General features: G+C 37.9%; 2 protein-coding genes across 2 annotated transcripts; both read left to right on the plus strand.

The window, feature by feature from the left end:
* The first annotated feature begins 15,294 nt into the window (after positions 1-15,294).
* LOC141629356 (protein FAR1-RELATED SEQUENCE 5-like) lies at positions 15,295-19,190 on the plus strand. Its single transcript, XM_074442373.1, has 4 exons — positions 15,295-15,334; positions 17,556-18,482; positions 18,569-18,639; positions 18,867-19,190. Exons 1-4 carry the CDS (start codon positions 15,295-15,297, stop codon positions 19,188-19,190), a joined length of 1,362 nt encoding a protein of 453 aa, XP_074298474.1.
* Positions 19,191-19,370: 180 nt separating this feature from the next.
* LOC141629357 (protein FAR1-RELATED SEQUENCE 2-like) lies at positions 19,371-20,390 on the plus strand. Its single transcript, XM_074442374.1, has 2 exons — positions 19,371-19,780; positions 19,916-20,390. Exons 1-2 carry the CDS (start codon positions 19,371-19,373, stop codon positions 20,388-20,390), a joined length of 885 nt encoding a protein of 294 aa, XP_074298475.1.
* The last annotated feature ends 339 nt before the right edge of the window (positions 20,391-20,729 follow it).

Here is a 20,729-nt window from a genome sequence, read left to right on the forward strand (position 1 = left end):
CTCGCAGGTCCACATCACCTTTTTCGATAGGTATGATGTTCTTTAGGCCCTACAAATGATTACACAGATGAGAACCACAACCAGTATCTAGTACCCAAGTTCCGAAACTTGCATGGTTAATCTCAATCATATGAATATAAGATGACATACCAACAGAACGACGCGGCTGCCTTGATGTCCTCACGGTAGACGGGACGGTTCCTCCTCCAATGTCCAGTCTTGTGACAATGGTGGCACTCTATGTCACCGCCCTTGCTCTTTGTCTTGCCCCGTGAGCCACTAGTCTCACCAGGCGCACTCTTACCGTTTTCCGGCTTCTTAAACTTTGGCTTACCTACAGCTAGGTCGCCATGAGCCTTGCCCTTACCTTTACCTTTGTTGTAAATTGTGAGAACATCCCGCTTCATGCTCCCACTCAATTTCATATCCTTCTCGGTCCGTACGAGAAGGGAGTGTAGCTCATGAGGACTCTTTTTCAAGTCATTCATGTAGTAGTTCGCCCGAAAAGGGCAAAACCATCGTGAAGAGAATGAAGCATTCGGTCAATGACAATGCTCTCACTGATTTTACAATTCAGTGCCTCCAGCTTCTCGACATTCTCAATCATGTGAAGAATGTGTGGGCTAACCGGTTGGCCCTTCTGGAGTTTCGCATCAAAGAAGCGACAGGTATGCTCATATGTGATGATTCTCGGTGCCTTTGAGAACTCATTAGTGAGCGTGGTGAAAATCTTGTTTGCACCTTGGGCAATGAAGCGTCTCTGCAAATTGGTTTCCATTGCAAAGATGAGTACGTTCTTTATCGCACCCGCTTCCATAACGAAATCACTATAAGCGAGTGACTCGTTGACTCCGCATTTGGGTGCAGGTTGACCGGTATTGGCTCGATTAAATACCCGAGCTTACCGTCGCCAGATAGCGCATTCCGTAGTGCCGCCTCCCGATCCGCAAAATTTGACCCATCATTCTTCATCAGTGGACTGATTCATTTGGTCCATGAACATTTTAAGCCAGGACGAACGATCTAGTGTGGCACTAGGCATTGGGATTGCGTTATTTCTAGCCATTTGTTGTAACAGTATTATTGATAATAAGCATGTTCTACACTGCGAAAGAAGAATAAAATAATAAGCATGCATCGTTTTTATTTTAAGTCTAATGAACTAATGTCATAACGCGAAAACTCAAAAACATTTATACAATTGACCTTCCTCAAGAATTATATAAATGACCCCAAGACTCAATTCTCTGTAACTTGATAAGCTAACCTATTAGCTAATTCTACCGTTCGAATTCTTGGTCGATAAATTTCTGTAAATACTATCTTTAGTACATCATAATCACGAGAAACTCTTCGGACTACAATGTTGAGGTAAACTAAGTCAACACAACTACTTACCCAACGTAGAAGGGGTCATATTAGGCCTACCGGCGAAGAAGGGATTCATAGATATTTGCCCTTATAAAGACTAATCTCAATTTCCGTTTTAGAGGAAGATCCCATCAACTTTTTAATTCATTTTAAGTGAACTATAATCTAGCATGCGAGAATGATTTAAACTAAGGTGATGGCTTAAAGACTGTGACATCTGCATGTCCATGAAAACTAACATACAACCTATATGAGTCAATTTTCATGCATTTTAGTAGTAGGTGGTTTGGTTTTAGGCGGAATATGATGCAATTACTAACATGTGAATGAAAAGCAATAAAAATGAAAAACGTAAAAAAACAGTAAAAGTCCTAGTGTGGCCTATCCTATCAAAATGAACAATAAATACAAGTTTGGAATCTATCCTTGGACCCGAGAAGCTTGTCTTGATGTTCCATCTTGATCCATGTAGCGGGAGTGAGCTTGAATCTTCATCTTTAGTCTTCTTTGAAATTACAATAAATAAAATTACATAATTGACCTATTAATTACATTCCAATATCAAAAACCCAAAACTAAAATAAAGGAGATTCGAGATCTCATAATTACATAAGAAATCATGTTTCCATCATTACGAAAACATAATTTGACTAAGGCCACACTAAGTATTACAAATTACAACCGATTGCAAACATTAAATACGTAAATAAAATTCATTCATTCGATTCATTCAACAAAATTAAAAGCATCAACTAAAATAAATTAAACATACAAATTTTATCAAAATCATCAAAATTAAAATCGTAGCCTATTGCTCTGATACCACTTGTGGGAAATAATCTGTATACTTCCCTTAATTTAGAAGGGTTATAACGATTTAACAAAGATGATCAAAGGTCATAAAATAAAATACATAAACAAAAGTAAAAGATTCAGAAATAACCTTTGGTCCTAGCAAATATGGCCTAAGAACAATATCAAAATTGATATTCGCCTATTAGTTGCACCCAAGACGATCTGAGATATGCCCTTCGATTATGCTAGAATCGATCTAAAATTTTCTTAAAAATTTAGATGTTTTTGTGTTCTTGTGATGAGAGAGAGAAGGCAAGGTCAAGAAAAAGCATTAGGGTAGAAATAATTCTCTACCTTTCTTTTTATACAGACCGAAACTTGAAGTCAATTAGGAAAGAAAGAACTCTCCTAATTTTCGGCCAAGTGAACCGTGACAAGGAGTATTTTATCCTTATTTTTGGTCTTTCCAAAAATATATAATATGTGTTGAATTGTCATCTAGTAAGGATCGAACCCATGACCTCTTGGTATGTGTACCCTCACTATTACCACTATGACACATTCAGCTTGTTGATATTAAATACAACTGATTATATTTAATTACGAATTAACAGATTAATTCGTCCAAGCTAACATTATATATATTTAATTAAATATAACTTATTATATTTAATTTACGAATTGACAGATAATTCGTCTCAACTTAATATTATTTAATTTTATTAAATAATTATCTCATCAACACATTGACTAACTTTTTAGTCATTTTGGGCATCAATGTGATTATATTTTTATAACCACATTTCTCAAACACATCCTATAGGTGTGACCTTTAGGGACCAGTTGATCACCGCCATCTGTATGATAATAACGTCAAACTTTCTAGCAAGCCAACCGTTATTAGGTAAACGTTAATCAACTGATTAAATATACGAAGTATACCCTTGTGAACCTGTAAGAGATTTACAAATTTTATCACACTAATTTGTGGAGGACACAAGCTCCAACACATATATGCATTGGCTTGCGGATTTAATGTGAGAAGGTACACAAATACCGAATATAAGGGGGACGTCAGCGTCAAATCACTGATCTGTAACAGACAGGGGTATAGGGATATGAAAAGAAAACTGCGACTTGAAGCAACAAATCACGAAGCTGGTAATTTGAGTACAGTAGAGAACAAAGAGCGACGAATTAGACACCTAAGGAAGCATGCTCTGACAAGGTGTGGCTGCAAGGCGCACATGAGGTTGAGAACCTGTGAAAAAACAGACGACAGGCCGGCTGGATATATTGTGGATGTCTTTGTAGACGTTCACGGTCACTCTCTTTACTCACAAAAACAGAGTTCCAAAAGCTCTCAAGGGACGTCCATGACTACATTAAGAGGACCATTATTGATCATACTAAGCTCAACATAGGTCCAACATTGAGCTTCAGAATTCTCAAGGAATACTCAAATGGTTATTAGAATATCGGTGCCTCTTTGCTAGACTTCAAAAACTTCAAACGAAATATCAAGTGTTATATTGGGGATAAGGATGCTAAAATGTTCATTGGGCATTTCAAAATGCTGGTTGAAACAAACGGGTTCTATTTTGCTTATGATCAGGATGAGAACAAATGCTTGACGAAGGTTATTTGGGCTGATAAGGAAGGGATAAACAACTACAGGTTATATGGAGACACGATCACGTTTGACCCTACTTATGGGACAAACAAATATTTCATGGTGTTTACTCCCTTCACCGGAGTAGACCACAATAAGAAGACGGTAACTTTTGCAGCTGGGTTACTTGACTTCGAGAGTAAGGATTCATTTGAGTGGATTTTTAAAAAATTCCTCGAAGCAATGGGGCAGCAGCAACCTCAGTATGTAATTACAGACCAGTGCCCTGGAATTAAAAAGGCGTGCCCAAATGTCTTCAAGCATTCTGTGCACAAATACTGCATGTGGCATATCATGCAGAAAATGCCAGAGAAGGTGGGAAGGGCAATCTGCAATGACACGGAATTTATGACCGACATAAATGCCGTTGTGTGGGATGTCGACCTCGAGTCAGAAGAATTTGAACAGAACTGGGAAACTGTTATTGAAGCCCATGGTATGCAAAGCAACCGGTGGTTGAAGTATGTATTTGCAATAAGACAAAAGTGGATACCGGCTTACTTTCGGCATCTGCCTCTAGGTTGTTTGCTGCGGACAACCCAGAGATCCGAAAGTTCAAACAGCTATTTCAAGCGCTTTGAAAGCCACTTTGGAACCCTTTTCGAGTTCTGGATAAGGTACAATTCCGCAATAGAATAGCAGAGGCATTCACAAAAGAGGTTGGACGCTGCCAACGAGCATAATATGCTCGAGAAAGTAGGGCCGATGAAGGTAGAGATGCATGCCTCACTTGTCTACACACATCCTATCTTTGCAGACTTTCAGAACGAAGTCAAACATGCGATATGCAGCATGGGGGTCGGGAATTTGACAACATTAGGGACAATGGAGTACCATGATGTTCGTGATGGACTGAAGCACAGAAACTTCCGAGTGGAATTTAACACCAAAACTAACGAGAGCAAATGTGCATGTAAGCTGTTTGAGAGGCATGGCAATATCTGTCGGCATATACTGTGGGTGTGGAATGGTAGACAGGTACACAGGATACCTGAGCCTTATGTCCTTGCTCGATGGACAAAGAAATCCTACAGGCCAATTGTCCGAGATGAAAATGGAAAGGTGATAGAAGACATTGATGAAGCTGACATCTAGAAAGCTGAGATGTCAAAGGTTTGGTCTGAGATTTATGCAACTGTCGGGGTGATGGACAATTATGCTACGGTTAAACAGATGAAGCAAGCTGCAAAAACCCCGACACGATTCGGGAGAACATCACAGGACCAATTGAACCGAAAACTAAAAACCAGGAAATCGAGGCTCTTCTTGGCACCACAACTTCAAATGATATTGACCTTCGACCGCCAAACAAGGCCAAGAATAAGGTCAGTGGTAAAAGATTGAGGTCGTCGAAAGAAAAGGCCAAGAGCAAGCCACAAAAGAGGAAGCGAAGATGCGGTAACTGCAAGAAGTGGGTGAACCATAACAGTAGAACTTGTAACCTTCTATTTGCTGAAAGTCCCCCTTCTGATGACGATGATGAAGAAAAATCAAAAACTGAAGAGGTATGAATCTGAACTATTACTCTCCTATTATTCTAATGTTATCCTCTTATTCTACTGTTATTCCCCTATTATTCCGGTGTTACTCTGCTATTCTGCTGCTTTGTTGTGTTATTCTACTGTTATTCTGCTATTAATGTGTTGTTATTTTTGAATAGAAAACGGATATTCTTCGTAGAAATGGATAGTCTATGCAATAACAGCGGAGTAGCTGCTAAATTTGCTCTAATTGTTATTCTACTTCTATTAATGTTATTCTACTGCTATTCTGCTATTAATGTAGCTGATAAAATACTAAGCAAACATTGCAGGAATATGAATCAGATGCATGAACTAACAAAGACAAAACAGACGCAAAAGACAGCGGCTACGATGAAGACCTTGCCTAAAAATGTCAAAGACTTTTACTATTTGTCATTGTTTGAATTACATTTTAGCCTAAAATGTTTCTTCTAGATAATAAAGTGAGACCTACATTATATGAGAATTAATACTAGTTACTTTAATTTTTTTTGTTAATATTATCTGATTGTTTTTCCACAAACCACCCACAAAAATAAAACTGCATTTACACAATACAATAATAGTTGAATAATAATAAATTAGTAATATTTATAAAAAGCAGTTCCACTTTTCAGTTTTTATTAAAAACAGTTACCTAACCTAATCTACTATAATTACAGGAAAACTGTTTGTATTCCCCAAGCCCCTATAAATACTACTATTGCATGTTAAAAAAAAAACACACACACACACACACACACACTGAATAAGTACAGAAAAACTGTTTGTATTCCAGAAAAAACTCTACATCTCCTCTGCAAAAGGTAATTTCTTATCTTTTTTTTTTGGTAGACAGGTAATTTCTTATCTTTCTATACTTTATTACAGAAAAACTGTTTCTATTCCCCAAGTCCCTATAAAATACTGCTATTTCGAGTAAAAAAATAAACACACACACACACTGAAAAAGTCCATTCCAAAAAAAAACTTTATCTCCTCTGCAAAATGGTAATTTCTTATCTTTCTATTCTTTATTTTTCTTTCATGTATATTTTTCTTATCTGTCTACACTAAACTCGATGCTGCAGAAAAGGTAATTCTCTTTCTTCTGCTTTGGTTTGCTTTTAATTTGGTTGAAATATTTTAAACATCTTTTTATAATGCAAAAAGTTTCATACTTTAAATGATGCAGGATGAGTGACGTAACTGACGATAACCGAAGGTCCCCTACAAGGGAGGAAAACGATGAAGCGAAACAGACGATAGAGTCCTTTACGATAGAGTTGATCGACACAAGGACAAATTTAGAGGCAGCAGAAAACCGTGAAGAGGCCTTAATAAGAGAGGTCGCCAATGTTAAGGCACAGTTGAAGGTTGTTGAACTTCAAAATGAACGTATGCGTAGACAGTTGAAGGAAAAGAAAAATAGGAACTACACAGAAGCCGACATGGACAATCAATTCATTGCTGGTGTGAATGCTTTGAAGAAGTATTACACTGAAGTCGATATTTCAATCTCTGGCAATTGGACACCAGTTCTGAATGCCATAGAACTTATGCAAGGATACAAAAACCCTTTTCAGGATGAGTCGGTGGAAGTTGAGAGCACTGTCCAAGGACCGGCGCGCAGGCGTCAGAGAATAGAATAAAGATATAAAAATCTAACGATGATGGTCCAGGGTTGCTGCTTTAAAATATGTTTAAAATATTTATTGCTTTAAAAATAATGGCTTTAATATTTTAGATCGTTAATGTTTATTATGTAATTACTATCTTTAACTACTATTTACTACTATGTTTAAGTAATGTTGGAATAACAGAAGTCTTTGCCAGAATAATAGTGCAATAACAGCATAATAACTGCTAATTATGCAGAATAAATACTGCAATAACAGCAGAATAATGGTAGAATAACGAGTGGAATAAAAAGCGATCTAAACCACTGCTTTTACACTTGACTAAATTTACACTTGGATAAAAATGAATTGGTTTAACAAAATAATGTTGGACTAACAGTGGAATAACAGCAGAATAAACTAGTCCTTTTGTGGAATAATACTGCAATAACAGCAGAATAAACTACTTGTTATGCGGAATAATAGTGCAATAACAGCAGAATAACGGTGCAATAAGAATAGAATCACAGTTGAGAAAAAACGACCATTGTGATTGAATAGAAAATGCATATTCTTCGTAGAAATTGGATAGTGTTTGTAAACCTTAATTAAACTAGTGGAATAACAATGAGAATAAGTGTAGACTAATAGTACAATAACAGCATAGTAGTTGCTTATTATGCGGAGTAATACTGCAATAACAGCAGAATAATGGTAGAATAACACTGGAAAAAACGCAGTCTAAACCACAGCTTTTACACTTGACTAAATTTACACTTGAATAGAAATGGATAGTGTTTGTAGAAAACAAAGGTAATAAGAAAGCTTAATTAGACTAAAATAACTGTAGACTAATTGTGCAATAACAGCCCAACAACTGCTCATTATGTTGAATAATACTGCAATAACAGCAAAATAACAGTGGGATTAGAGTAAAAATTGATGGTGTTTGAAAAAAAAGTACAACTAACATGAAAACTCAATTAAATTAGAGTACACACTGGAATAACACTAGAATAATAGGGAATAACAGCACAATAAACTAGTTATTATACAGAATAACAGTGCAATAACAGCACACTAATTGTTTAACAAACAGTTTACACTAACTTAGTCTGACTTTCCTGGATACACAACAGTCAAAGGTACTGCATTCAAGACGATGCTTGACTCTTCATTACCAGCAGATGATTGGAGTTGCACTTCTTGCAACTTGTTCCTTGCTGACGCCAAACCCAACGTCTTCGGCCTTTGATTCTCACAAGCCGTCACTTTATCAAGAACTACTTGCCTATAAAGATTAATATCCGCCAAGATCAGGGAAGCCGACATTTCAACACAGAAGCTTCGACGGGCAATCTTGCTGTGAAGATTGCACTCAAACACGCTTCCACCATATTCCGCCATCGTGTACAGCAAGAAACACTCCGACTCGGAATTCAGCAGTTCCTTCTTTTTCCATTTAAAAGGAACATCAACGATTTCGAAATTGCGGCAATCTTCAGACTTCATAACATTCCATAAAAACATACATATAGTTTGCCACAATCTCGATCAATCTTCTGTAATCGGCTATTTGGTTGGCATCGTGAGTCATGTTGTCCAAAATATCAATCGATTCATTCATAAAGTTGATGCAGAAATAAGAGTAGTGATCATTTTACAGAATCGGCACAAACACAAGGTCGGAGTTCAGACGACATCTTCCATTGCAGGAATCGAAAAACACATTCCAGAATGTCAACAGCTTCTTACCCGGACCGTCAAGAGGGCTTGAGGAATCAAAGTTCTCTAAGAGTGAATAAAGAGGATCCTTCTAAACAGAAAGCATAAACAACCAAAAATAGTGCACAAGTGTTAACTTTATATCAATACTTGTGAGTCAATTTGTAGGTAATAACGCAAAATAGCAAAGGAAAAAACAAAATACCATATGACGAACTCCGAAAAATATTGAGCTTGGTTCTGAACGTTCCTCAAACTCTAACGAATTCAAAAGAATCGACCAAACATCAACTACTCTTGTTGTCATCATAGCAGCTGCATCTACAATGGAAACAATATCCCCCCTGTCCAAAAACACGCCGACGTCGTCGTTGTACAACAATAACATCTCACTGCAATCACAAAAAATAACATATGATGAGAACAGTGGGATTACAGTGGTATAACAGCAGAATAACAGTTCAATAACAGAATAATAACAGCTGAATAATAGTGGTATAACAGCAGAATAACAAAAGGGAATTAACAGTGGGATTACAGTGGACTAACAGCGGAATAATAGTGGTATAACAGTAGAATAACAGTTCAATAACAACAGAATAACAAAGGGACCTAACAGTGGAATTAGACGACTCACTAGGTTGACAAAATAACAACATAATAACAGCAGATTCACAGCAGACTAACAGTGGGAAACAGAAAGACTAACTGAACAGGAACACCACAATCAAAGAAATGAAAATCGACACATACTCTTCTTTCAAGTGAGCGTCTTCACGAAGAACAAAGTCCACCACTTGCTTCCGCACCTTCAGCATCTTAGAGAACTGTTTTTTGTTCTTCCGAAACAAATCCGACGCCACAACAAACCTACTGTCCTCTGGCCCGCAATCCATAGAGCAACCCAGCCCATCGTCTGTCTTACCCCTTATACGACTATCCAAAGCCGACTTTGGACTCACGGTGCTATCCACACCCCTGCTTCCCACTTGACGGCTGGCAGTAGGGGTGTTTGTATAGAATTCAGTGCTGTCAATGACAGTAGGAGAAGCGACGGGCTCGACAACAGGCTGCGTCGTCTTAACCTTCTTACCAACCATTTTCACCCTGCCAGAACCACGACGTTTCTTACCGCTTTGAGAAGCCCTCTTTTCCGCATCCTCAATACGCCGTTTCTCTTCAAGCAAACTCAGGGTTTCCTTTCTCGTCTTGTTCAACTCGTCCAAACTTTTCAACACATCTTCCCTGGACTCGTTCATATCAAACAGCACCAACAAGGCAACGATCTCAGCGCGGTAAAGCGCTCTTGAATCAGAATTACCCAAGTCACAATCAAAAACAGTTCCACGGTAAAAGAGCATGTGCAACATCGTATATACACCGCAATCCAAATTTTCAATTGCAGCGGTTTGCCAGGTAAAAGGGACGTTGACAATTTTATAATCTTTAACCTCCCCACCTCGGGCAACTCCTTTGTTGACCAGGAAATCAGACATCAAGCTCACCATTAAAAAAAAAGGAAAAAGAAAACATAATTACTAACAATACTTAAACAAACTAGGCTAAACACCAAGAGAAAATTAGGCACAATAAATGACTTACAGCAGTTTGACAATACACCAAACGTACACACGCCTGTTGATCATCAGCAAACATCGCCTCTTGAAATACATTATCAATATATTCAACCCTCTTCGCAATGAAGTTGATGCACAAACAGCTAAAGTGCTCATGCAAAAGAATTGAGATGAAAATCTGGGAAAATATTTGACCAAAAAAATTGTTACTAATTATGTGGTTTTTTTTAAAAAGCAGAAACACAGAAGAATAACAGTAGAGTAATAGTAGACTAACAGTAGAATAGTAGTAGAATACACACAAAGTACATAAAATATACCATATCAGAAGTAAGATCACACTCTCTTTTATTGTTATTGACAAAGACAGTAAATGACAATATGATTTCCGCACATAAATCACTCCTGGAAGCCTTCTCATCTTTCGACGGCGTACAAAGTCGCCGCAATGGATACTAAACAAAAAGTGGAGAAAAGAGTTGAAACGTGATGCAAAAATGAAAAATAAAGTAAAAGAAACGATAAGATAGAATAACTAACCGTTGCACCCATCCAAAGAAAAGTCGACTTGGACTTCCTCTAATACAAGTATCATTAAGAAAGAGGGACCACCAGTCTACAACACCAAGCATTATCATTGTATCTGGAACCATCGATTCCATATCCTCTCGATTCAGGTAACTGTTCACACCCCAAGTGACAAGATTCTCCCTTCAAAACCGAATAAACATGAAAAATAAGAGTCACATAAATATATTTTTGAAGAACAAAAAGCGATAATATATTAAACAGAAGCGAGAAAATTTTTACAATAAAAACAAGCTCTTACCCTTGCGAAATGTTATGATCATTCAAGAAGCAGTAGTCTGCAACCTCTTTCCGCTTGGATAGCATTGGGTTGAAAACATGTCCCATCGTTATCATTGATTTTGACAGGACAACTAGCTGAGGATCCACAGGACCACAATTATAGGTGCATCCGAAATTCTCAGGCACAACATGACATACAACGGCTAGCTCCTCATGTGCGGTGAGTGCGGCAAATAACTTGTACAGACATTAGGAACATTCAAACCAAAGAACGCCATTGTCCTCTCGGACAGCCTCACCAACAACAAAAACCAGCCTCCAACACAACCTCGGAATCCTGTTTATCGTATTTATCTATCTCAGACGCAGCCCCAAGCAACAAGTCTGCATGACAAGACATCACCACATCCGCTACTTCCTCTTCTGCAGTCACAAATGCTTCACTGCCAATTTGAGTGGAATGTTGAATGTCATTACGCAAAGGAATGTCAGCACCGATATCCGTCACCTCCGTCTCAGGCAAACAAGCATCAGTCTTTGGAATTTGATTTGCTTGAACCTCTACCGGTGTACACTCAACGGTATTAGGCACGTCCTCTGGCGGATTATCAACAAGATAGTCTTCAACTTGAATGTTAACGTCCTCCACATCATTGTTAACATCCTCCACGTCAATGGTAATATCCCCAACATCAACTACTTTCCCACCGACATCATCTGGCTCTCGATAACGAAACTAAATGTCAGCACAGATATCCGTCGTAATAGAATCTAAACCGAGTGGTGACAATTGTGGAGTCCCCACCTTTGCACTTTGTTGAATGACAGGACTATGTTCAACACCCTTGTTTTCAGCTATAGTCGGCTGCACATCCGACAGCCCGACACACTCCTCATAAAATTGAGAAAACAGATTAAATGATGGGGATTGAATGATGACATCTTCATGTCTAGCTTTTTTGGAAGCTGGTTCTTCAGGAATAGTTGATCGCGATTTATTTGCCGCTTGCATAGCCAATACATGCTTTACCGATTCGTCCAGCTCACGGATAATTTGATCCGTGAAGAAAGATGGGGTGGCAACCAAATTCTCTGACCCTTCACAACCAACTTCTTCTGACTGTTCAGTTGTGCTTTCTTTAGCACTCGTTGGGTTACTTGGCTGGGCAACTTAGCAGCAGGTGATTGACGCATAGCCTGCTGGTTCTTTTTCATCATCTTCGACTTTATAAGTTCCGCCCGTTCCAAGTATCGGCGGCATAAAATCTGAGAGTCCCGCTCATTAAGCAGTATAAGTTGATGAACATCCTGTCAAGATAAAATCCCAAAATTTTACTTAAAACAGTACAATAATAGTAGAATAACAGAGGAATAATAGTACACTAAGACTAAAATAGATAACAATGGATTAATAGTAGAATAACAGTGCAGTAATAAAATAACAAAGGAATAACAGTACACTAACAGCAGAATAAATAACAGTGGAGTAGTAGTAGAATAACAGTAGCGTAACAGTGGAGTAACACTTGGAATGAAAATTAGAATAACAGTGGAATGAGAGTAGGAAAACTGAGGAATAACAGTGGAATAATCATAAAATATTAGCAGTAGGACAACTAATGCTTAAAGACAATAACAGAATAACATTTTAGAATGATTCGTTTTAAAACAATCAAACAGTGCTTACGTCGACCGACCAGCTGGACTGACTTGCTCATCCGTAAGAATATCATCGAGTAGATCCAAAGACAAGATATCGACGTTGAGTACGTTGACCAGAGCCAACGATGTTTGGACGAGACAATGGGAAAGCAACGTCGAACGCTCCCCGTGCCCGAGCACCAAAGAATCGCCTCACGCTGCAACCTCTCACTGAAAGACTTAAAATCCCAATGTTTAATGAGCGGTAGCTCATTATTCACCTGATCACCGCTAAAGAAATAATGGAGAAAATAGGTGATAGCCAACAACACTACACAACAACGAATATTTTTCCTCCCGTTAAGCGTTTCACGCACAGAAGTCACCAAGTCTGAGAAGACAAACTGACACCAATTAAATTCCTTGATCCTAGAAACATCTTCCACAGCGCTTAGAAGTCTAAGATCAACCACATAACCCGACACAGGAGCAACGAAACACGACATAGCAAGCAGAACAAAAGTCTTCTTAAACTCATCATCCGCAACCAAAGACTCTAGCAGGGTCTCCTGAACTTTGTTAAGTGGTATCCCACTTTTATTATTGGCGATACCATACTTCTCACGCCAAGCACGCTTTAAAGCTTCTCCATCAGCGTCTGCAGAACCAGGAAACCCAGTAATAACCAAATCCAATTTTGGACCAGAATTTGGTAAACCAAACACATCGTGCACATCATCTATAGTCAACTCGAACTTCTCCGTTTCAGATATTTCAAAATACTTCCCACTCCTAAAAGCATATATAAACTCCCGGAACATGGTATGGGGGAGGGAAGAAAGCTTCAACTCAAGTAAACCCCCGAATCCCATTTCCCTAACAGCCTCCTTCTGCTCCTCGGTGAGGGCTTCAATAACTTTGAAAAGAAAAGTAGGCCGACAGCAGCTAACAAATGGATCGGCACTGTGCACACAAAGGGGAAAAAATATACAATGCATTAAAACATTTAAGATAACATAAGAAAAGCTGCAGAATAATAGCAAAATAACAGGAGAGCATCAAAAAATAACACGAAAAGTAACATATTAATAGCAAAATAACAGCAAAATAAAAGTAGAATAACAGTAGTACATACACTGGGTTATTTCCTACAGCAACTCCAGCCTGAGGTTGGTTGCTACTTACCACAATTCCCTTCTCATGCTTAACTTTGCTAGCCAACTTACTACTAGTCTTTGGTGGACTAGACGACAACTTCGAAAGTTGGGTCTCGGCCTTTCGTTTGGTTTTTTTAGTGGGTGGTTCGGTTGTACATATTTCTTGAATACGAGTACTCCTTCTCTGAGAAGCAGTGCTCTTTGATGGAGATGTGACAGGGGATTTGGATGGAGACAGACCCGGAGAATTTGATGATGACGGTTGAGTAGACTTTGATGAAGCGGCGGATTTGATTCTTAACTTCATTTTCTGCTGTACTATCCAGAAAATAAAGATAAGGATCACTTTCAATGATAAATAGGTATTCAGCTACACTTTTTTAATAATGACGCTTAATGAGAGTACCGTAAAGCAATGAATAACGAACACATTAACAATTAGTCAAACTAATAACAAGAAAAACACAAAAAGAACAACATGGAAGTGTAAACAAAAACACGAAAGAGAATCAAAAGAAAGCCTCTTTGAATAAAGAGTCAAAGACAGTTTCAAAATTACATACGGCCTACATAAGCTTTCATAAAACAAAATAACGTACTAAATTACAATCAGAGACAGTTTCGAATTACATAATACCCAAAATACATTCTTTCCCACAAAGAACCAAAATGTACTTCCGAAAATACAGGACATAACGTAAAAAGTCAGTCAACGTCAACAACATTGACTGACTTATAATACAATTCGTGAGCAAGATCATAAGCAGCAGGAAAGTCCCTGAGTGTGTCAAAGTACTCGTGAATTAGCCTGATTCGTTCAGATACAGGTGCATCAAGAATCTTTTCATGATCGTGTATATACTGGCAAGCATGCAACACCGCCTTTGCTGGCTCACTTGCAAGCATATAGCACTTGCATCGTTTGGAAACTACTTTCGAGCCCCCTGACAAAATCTTAAAACCTTGACTGTGACTTGTTGTTAGAACTTTCATATATTCGGCGTGAACACCAGGCGCACTTTTATGAAATAAGAACATTTGTGACCATTTCTTACAAAGAAGAGACATATTGCCCTTGTCCAAAGTAGTCTCTACATGATCGAATACTCTTTCCATTAGGTCCTGGCTATTTAAAACTGCCGACATTGATTGATTACGACGACGAACACGTACATTAACTTCAAAGCACTTATCACTCTTATCTTCCAATAACCAACCCAATTTTTTTTTCTTTTCAGTAGTGAACTCTCTAGCAAATAACAATTTATCTTCATTCACTATATTTATTGCCCATCCCTCACAAACTAAGTCCATTAGTGATGCTGAAACCTACAAACAAACAAAGTCAAACAAACAAAACCACAAGAATAACAGCAGAATAACACAAAAAGAATAACAGGAAATAAAAACAGGAAAAACACTACAATGACAGGAAGAGTAACGCTGCAACGACACCATAGAACCAGTATAACAGCGGAATAACAGAAGTAGTGAAAAGTGAAGACAACACGAACAAACACAAAAACTCTAGAAAAACACATTAAACAATTAAAACATGACAAATAACTTGACAACAAACTAAGCGATAGAATAACAGCAGAATAACACGAAAAGTAAAGTGTGTAGAAATCAATAGTAAAGTTCTCAACACAACTCGTCAGCTAGAACATGCAAATCACTTCAAAACAGTAGAAAACTGCAGAAACGACTAAGAACATGCAAATCACTTCAGGAAAAATCAGAAATTCAAAAATGCAGCATAATATTACAATGAAGAAACTGCATAAATACAATAACGACATTAAAGTACTCGATTAAGTAAACCTAGCGATAATTAAACTGAAAAAACGAATAAAAAAGCATACAAAAGCATGAAATAAAACAAAATAACAAAATAAAAGAAGAAAATGTCATGAAATTACCTTCAATCGGAAGAAAGAATGATGAACGGTGAAGAGAAAACGGGAGAAAACACGAAGGAGACGAACAGTTGAAGAAGAAAAACACAAGAATAATAGAAGAGAGAGGAACGCTTGCAGTTGATAATATATAAACCGTTTTGCAATAATGTGGAGAACTAATTAGAGAGAGAAACAGTTACAGTAAATGAAGGAAAGAAGAGAGAGAGAAAAAGAAAAAAAAAAGAGAAAATAAACTAAACAATGCTTTTATATGACAACTAAGATTAATCTTGGCCACTCATCTCTAATTTAATCTAATGGCTGAGATTCACCCAACTTACAACTCACCATAAGAACCAAAATCACCAAATCCAATCTATATATATATATATATATATATATATATATATATATATATATATATATATATATATATATATATATATATATATATAGAGAGAGAGAGAGAGAGAGAGAGAGAGAGAGAGAGAGAAATTGCATCAAGTGAGTCTAGGTATCTTAGGTGAGCCTAGCATTTTAATCTCATCCATTAGATCTACTCCTAATCAACGGCTGAGATTAAATCTCAGAAATTATAACAAACCTATAAAAGCTAAGAATTCAAGCCTCCCCCTCATAATTCAGTTTCACTTTCTCTCTCCTCCGTCTCTTTCCCTCGCTTTCTCTATCTCTCTCTCTAAGTCAAAATAATCCTCTGAATCAAGCAAACAAACCCTAAGTTCCTGTTTTTTACTCACTTTTATCAATTCATTCACAAATCAATCAAATTCGTCTGTTTTCCAGGTTCTCGTTGCTAACAATGGATGCATTCTACCGACATTAACATGCAAAAACAGTAATTTCCGTAATCCTTTCGTTTTCAGTTTTCCTTTTCGCGATTTCATCTGGATTCTATGTCGCTGATCATTCGCTATTGTAATTTCATTATTCCGTTGCATTTCAATTTTTTAGGTTAATCGATTTTATGTTTGCTTCAATTTTAATGAAATCCGTTCACTTCTACTTCAATTTTACGGTGTCCTTTCCTTTGATTATTCTCGTATTTGCTTTTCTCTTAAATATTAGGTGAAATATCCTTGTATTTGTTGTTTTTCCTATCGAATTTTCATATTTGCATTCTCCTCTACTTCTGCTTACCATCGCAGTTGCTTTATCGTCACATTCCGTCAATTTTGATTATATTTGTCTTTATTCTGTTGCTTTTCAGTTTTTTAGGTTAATCGATTTTATGTTTGCTTCAATTTTAATGAAATCCGTTCACTTCTACTTCAATTTACGGTCTCCTTTCCTTTGATTATACTCGTAGTTGCTTTTGTCTTAAATATTAGGTCAAATATCCTTGTATTTGTTGATTTTCTCGTTCAAATTCGGTCAAATTTCATTGTATTTGACCTCTTTTCCCCCGTCTTGTATATTCCTGTTCCCCGTCTCAGTATATTCTGTTCGCTTTGTCAATGCTTACAGCTCGACTTGTTACAATATCAATGTTATCGTAACACAATCACATATATTCATTTTCCATTGCACATATAACATATGCTTTGTACCACTTCGGACGTCCTCTTGTTCTCGTCGTTACTTCAATGTACTTTAGTTTCTTGTTCTAAATTGTAGTCCAGCCTCTTCGCATATTCTTGTTCTCCCGTCCATCCTTATGTCACTACATTGTCATAGTACAAGTATTACTGTAACAATGTTACTCTTTGTAATACCACCGTTGTATTTCAGGTCACTAATACTCGTATTTTCCTTTTTGTATTACAGACTCAAGTACTGTCACTCAACCCCATTCTACGCCAATTGTCCAAGACCAACCCAATCCTCAACCAAATAATCAGCTTGTTCTGTCTCACACGCCTAATGGAAGTGAGCGCTGGATGCGTGTGGTTGAGCACAAGTTTAGACCTACCATTGGTGCAGTTTTCGCCTCCCTTGAGGCTGGAATCAAGTTCTACGAGGTTTATGCTCGGGCATGTGGATTTACCCCTCGGAAACACAGTACGAAAACACTACGAGGTGGTGTTGCACACCAAAAATTCGTAGTCTGCAACCGTCAAGGGTTCAGGGAATATAAACCGAAACAGCGTCACAGAACCAAGGATGATGAGAATATGGTTGATGGTTCGTCCAATGCTATTACAGTTACACGGCGAGTTAAAATCACAAGAATTAGATGTCGAGCGTACGTCAGATTTGCCCTTCTACATGGCCTTGATGGCCCAGCTATGATTGACGAGTTTTCTGAAGTCCACAATCATCGTCTCACCTCTGTCTGTAACAAAGATCTCGATAAGATTTCACGATCCCTTGATATGTTCCAGAAGACGCTTATCTTGGACAACTCCAAGTTGAATATTGGCGCTGGATTGACCTTTAGACAGGTTAAAGAACTTGTCAATGGGTATGAAAATATCGGTTCTACATTGATAGATTTTAAGAACTTTCAAAGAGATATCAAGTGCTACATTGGGTTAAGAGATGATGACCTTTTCATCGATCGACTCGAGAAACTCAAAGCGACCCAAACCCAGTTCTACTTCGCCTATGACGTTGATCCGCAAAACCGTCTAACAAAGTTCTTTTGGGCTGATGCTACATGTATTAGAAACTACTCATTCTTTGGGGATGCTTTGAGCTTCGACCCTACTTACGGAACCAACAAGTATGATATGGTTTTTACACCATTCACAGGTGTTAATCACCACAAAAAGTCGGTGTTGTTTGTCGGTTGTCTCCTGTTACACGATGATGACATCTCCTTCCAATGGACCTTTCAGCATTTCTTGACTGCCATGGGACAAAAGAGCCGCAGTTCATGATCACGGATCAATGCCCTGCCATAAAGAAGGTAATAGTGTGACAATGTTATCTTAATGAGACTTACTTAAATTTATTGTACCACAACTTTCTGACTCCAACTACCACTGTTCCATCTCTTCCTCTTTTACAAGGTTATTCAATAACAATGTTACTGTAACTAAATTACTAACATATAATTTACTCACTTGCTCTTTCGCTATCACTGGTCAATATCACGTTCTGACTTACTATTTCATTATGACTGGAATACAACAGGCTTTACCTTCTGTTTTCAAGACAGCTAGGCATCGTTATTGTATGTGGCATATTACACAAAAGATCACGGACAAAGTTGGTTCAGCACTCTGCAGAGACACGGACTTCCTTGCTCGCTTCAACGCTGTTGTTTGGGACCCTGATATGGAGCCGTCGGAGTTCGAAGAGAAGTGGCAGAAGGTCATTTCAGATTTCCAGCTGGAAGATAATGATTGGTTGACTACAATGTTCGACGACAGACACCATTGGATTCATACCTACCATCGTGACCTTGCCTTGGACTGCATATTAAGAACAACACAGCGATCAGAAAGTACAAATTAATTTTTCAAGCGCTATGAGAATCACTTTGGTACACTGGTCGAATTTTGGATGAGGTAAACAACTCTTTTTCATTCCTTACAAGCATGCGGAACCGTGTATGTTACAATACCATTGTTTCATTGTTACATAAATAATTTGTTGCCGAATCCTTGTTGCATTAAAACCAGGTTCCAAACTGCTATGGACCAGCAGCGCTATACACGAAGGTGCGATGGTTATAACAACGACCACTCATTCCCTGAGCTTAAGACAGAATTACCTATAGAAAATCATGGCGCTATTATATACACACATGCTGTGTTCAAGGTGTTTCAAGAAGAAGTAATGGCTGCCGATTCATGTGGTGTTGATGACTTTGAGAAGGAGGAGCATGTGCGCATAATTCATGTAATCGATGCTGAGACAGACAGAATTTTCAAGGTGAGGTTCGACCTTAGAAGCACAGATGCAGTATGCGAGTGTAAACTGTTCGAAAGAATTGGATTACTCCGCAGGCATATTGTGTGGGTGTACAAGGGCAAAGGAATTGGGCGAATACCAAGCAAGTACATTGTAGATCATTGGCTAAATAACACACACGCAGCGAACAGGTTTGATTCGAAAACATTATTACAAAGGGATTTTTGACTTGTTACAAGAATTGTTTTACTGATAACATTGTAACCATAATTTCTTATAGTAACATTGTCACCATGATAAACAGTAACCTGCTGTTTTACTTCCAGGCTTGATTCGAATGGGAATGTCATTGAGGATTCATATATGGCTACGTCTGATAACAGTCATTTGTGCAACGTATGGTCAGAGTTCCGTCAGATAGTTGGTGTTCTCAAAACTTTACCTGCTGAACACAAGGAAGAGTTAGCATCCATCCTAGTTGAGTTCCGGCAGAAGTTATGTATTGAACCGCTTACAAAAGACCAAGAGATGGAGATTCTATTAGGCTGCAGCTCGTCGTCTGAAGTCACTATCCACCCTCCGGAACAAGCACGCAACAAGGGCAACGGAAAAAGATTGAAGTCAGCTAAACAACAGGCCATTGAAAAAGCAGCCAAGCCAAAGAGGCTATGTGCATACTGCAAAGAAAGAGTTACCCACGACAGGAGAACATGCCCTCTTCGCATAGCTGATGAAGCTGCTGAGAAAGCAGCTAAAAAGAAAAAAGTGAGATACTGTTATGATGTTACAGTAACATTGTGACCTTATCAATAATTAGTAGGATTTTGTGTTTCTGTGACAATAATATGTCACAGTAAAAATAAAAAAGTAGAATTGTGTGTTGCTGTGACAATAACATGTCACAGTAAAAAGTCATTCGATTTTCCTACATCATAGTTAACATTTTATACAGCACATACAACATTTTATACAGCAATAAATATTGTTTTAGGACCATTTTCCGTCCTGTTTTAGGAGCATATTTCCTAAGTTTTACGGTAACAGTGTTATAAGATTTGTTTTGTAAATATGCCCTTTGTTTAAGGATTTCGCGGTGCCGCCTAATCCAACTCTAAACCCTTTTCCGTCCCGTTTTAGGAG

The sequence above is a fragment of the Silene latifolia genome, chromosome Y (genome assembly GCF_048544455.1).
Source record: "Silene latifolia isolate original U9 population chromosome Y, ASM4854445v1, whole genome shotgun sequence".
Taxonomy (NCBI): Eukaryota; Viridiplantae; Streptophyta; class Magnoliopsida; order Caryophyllales; family Caryophyllaceae; genus Silene; species Silene latifolia.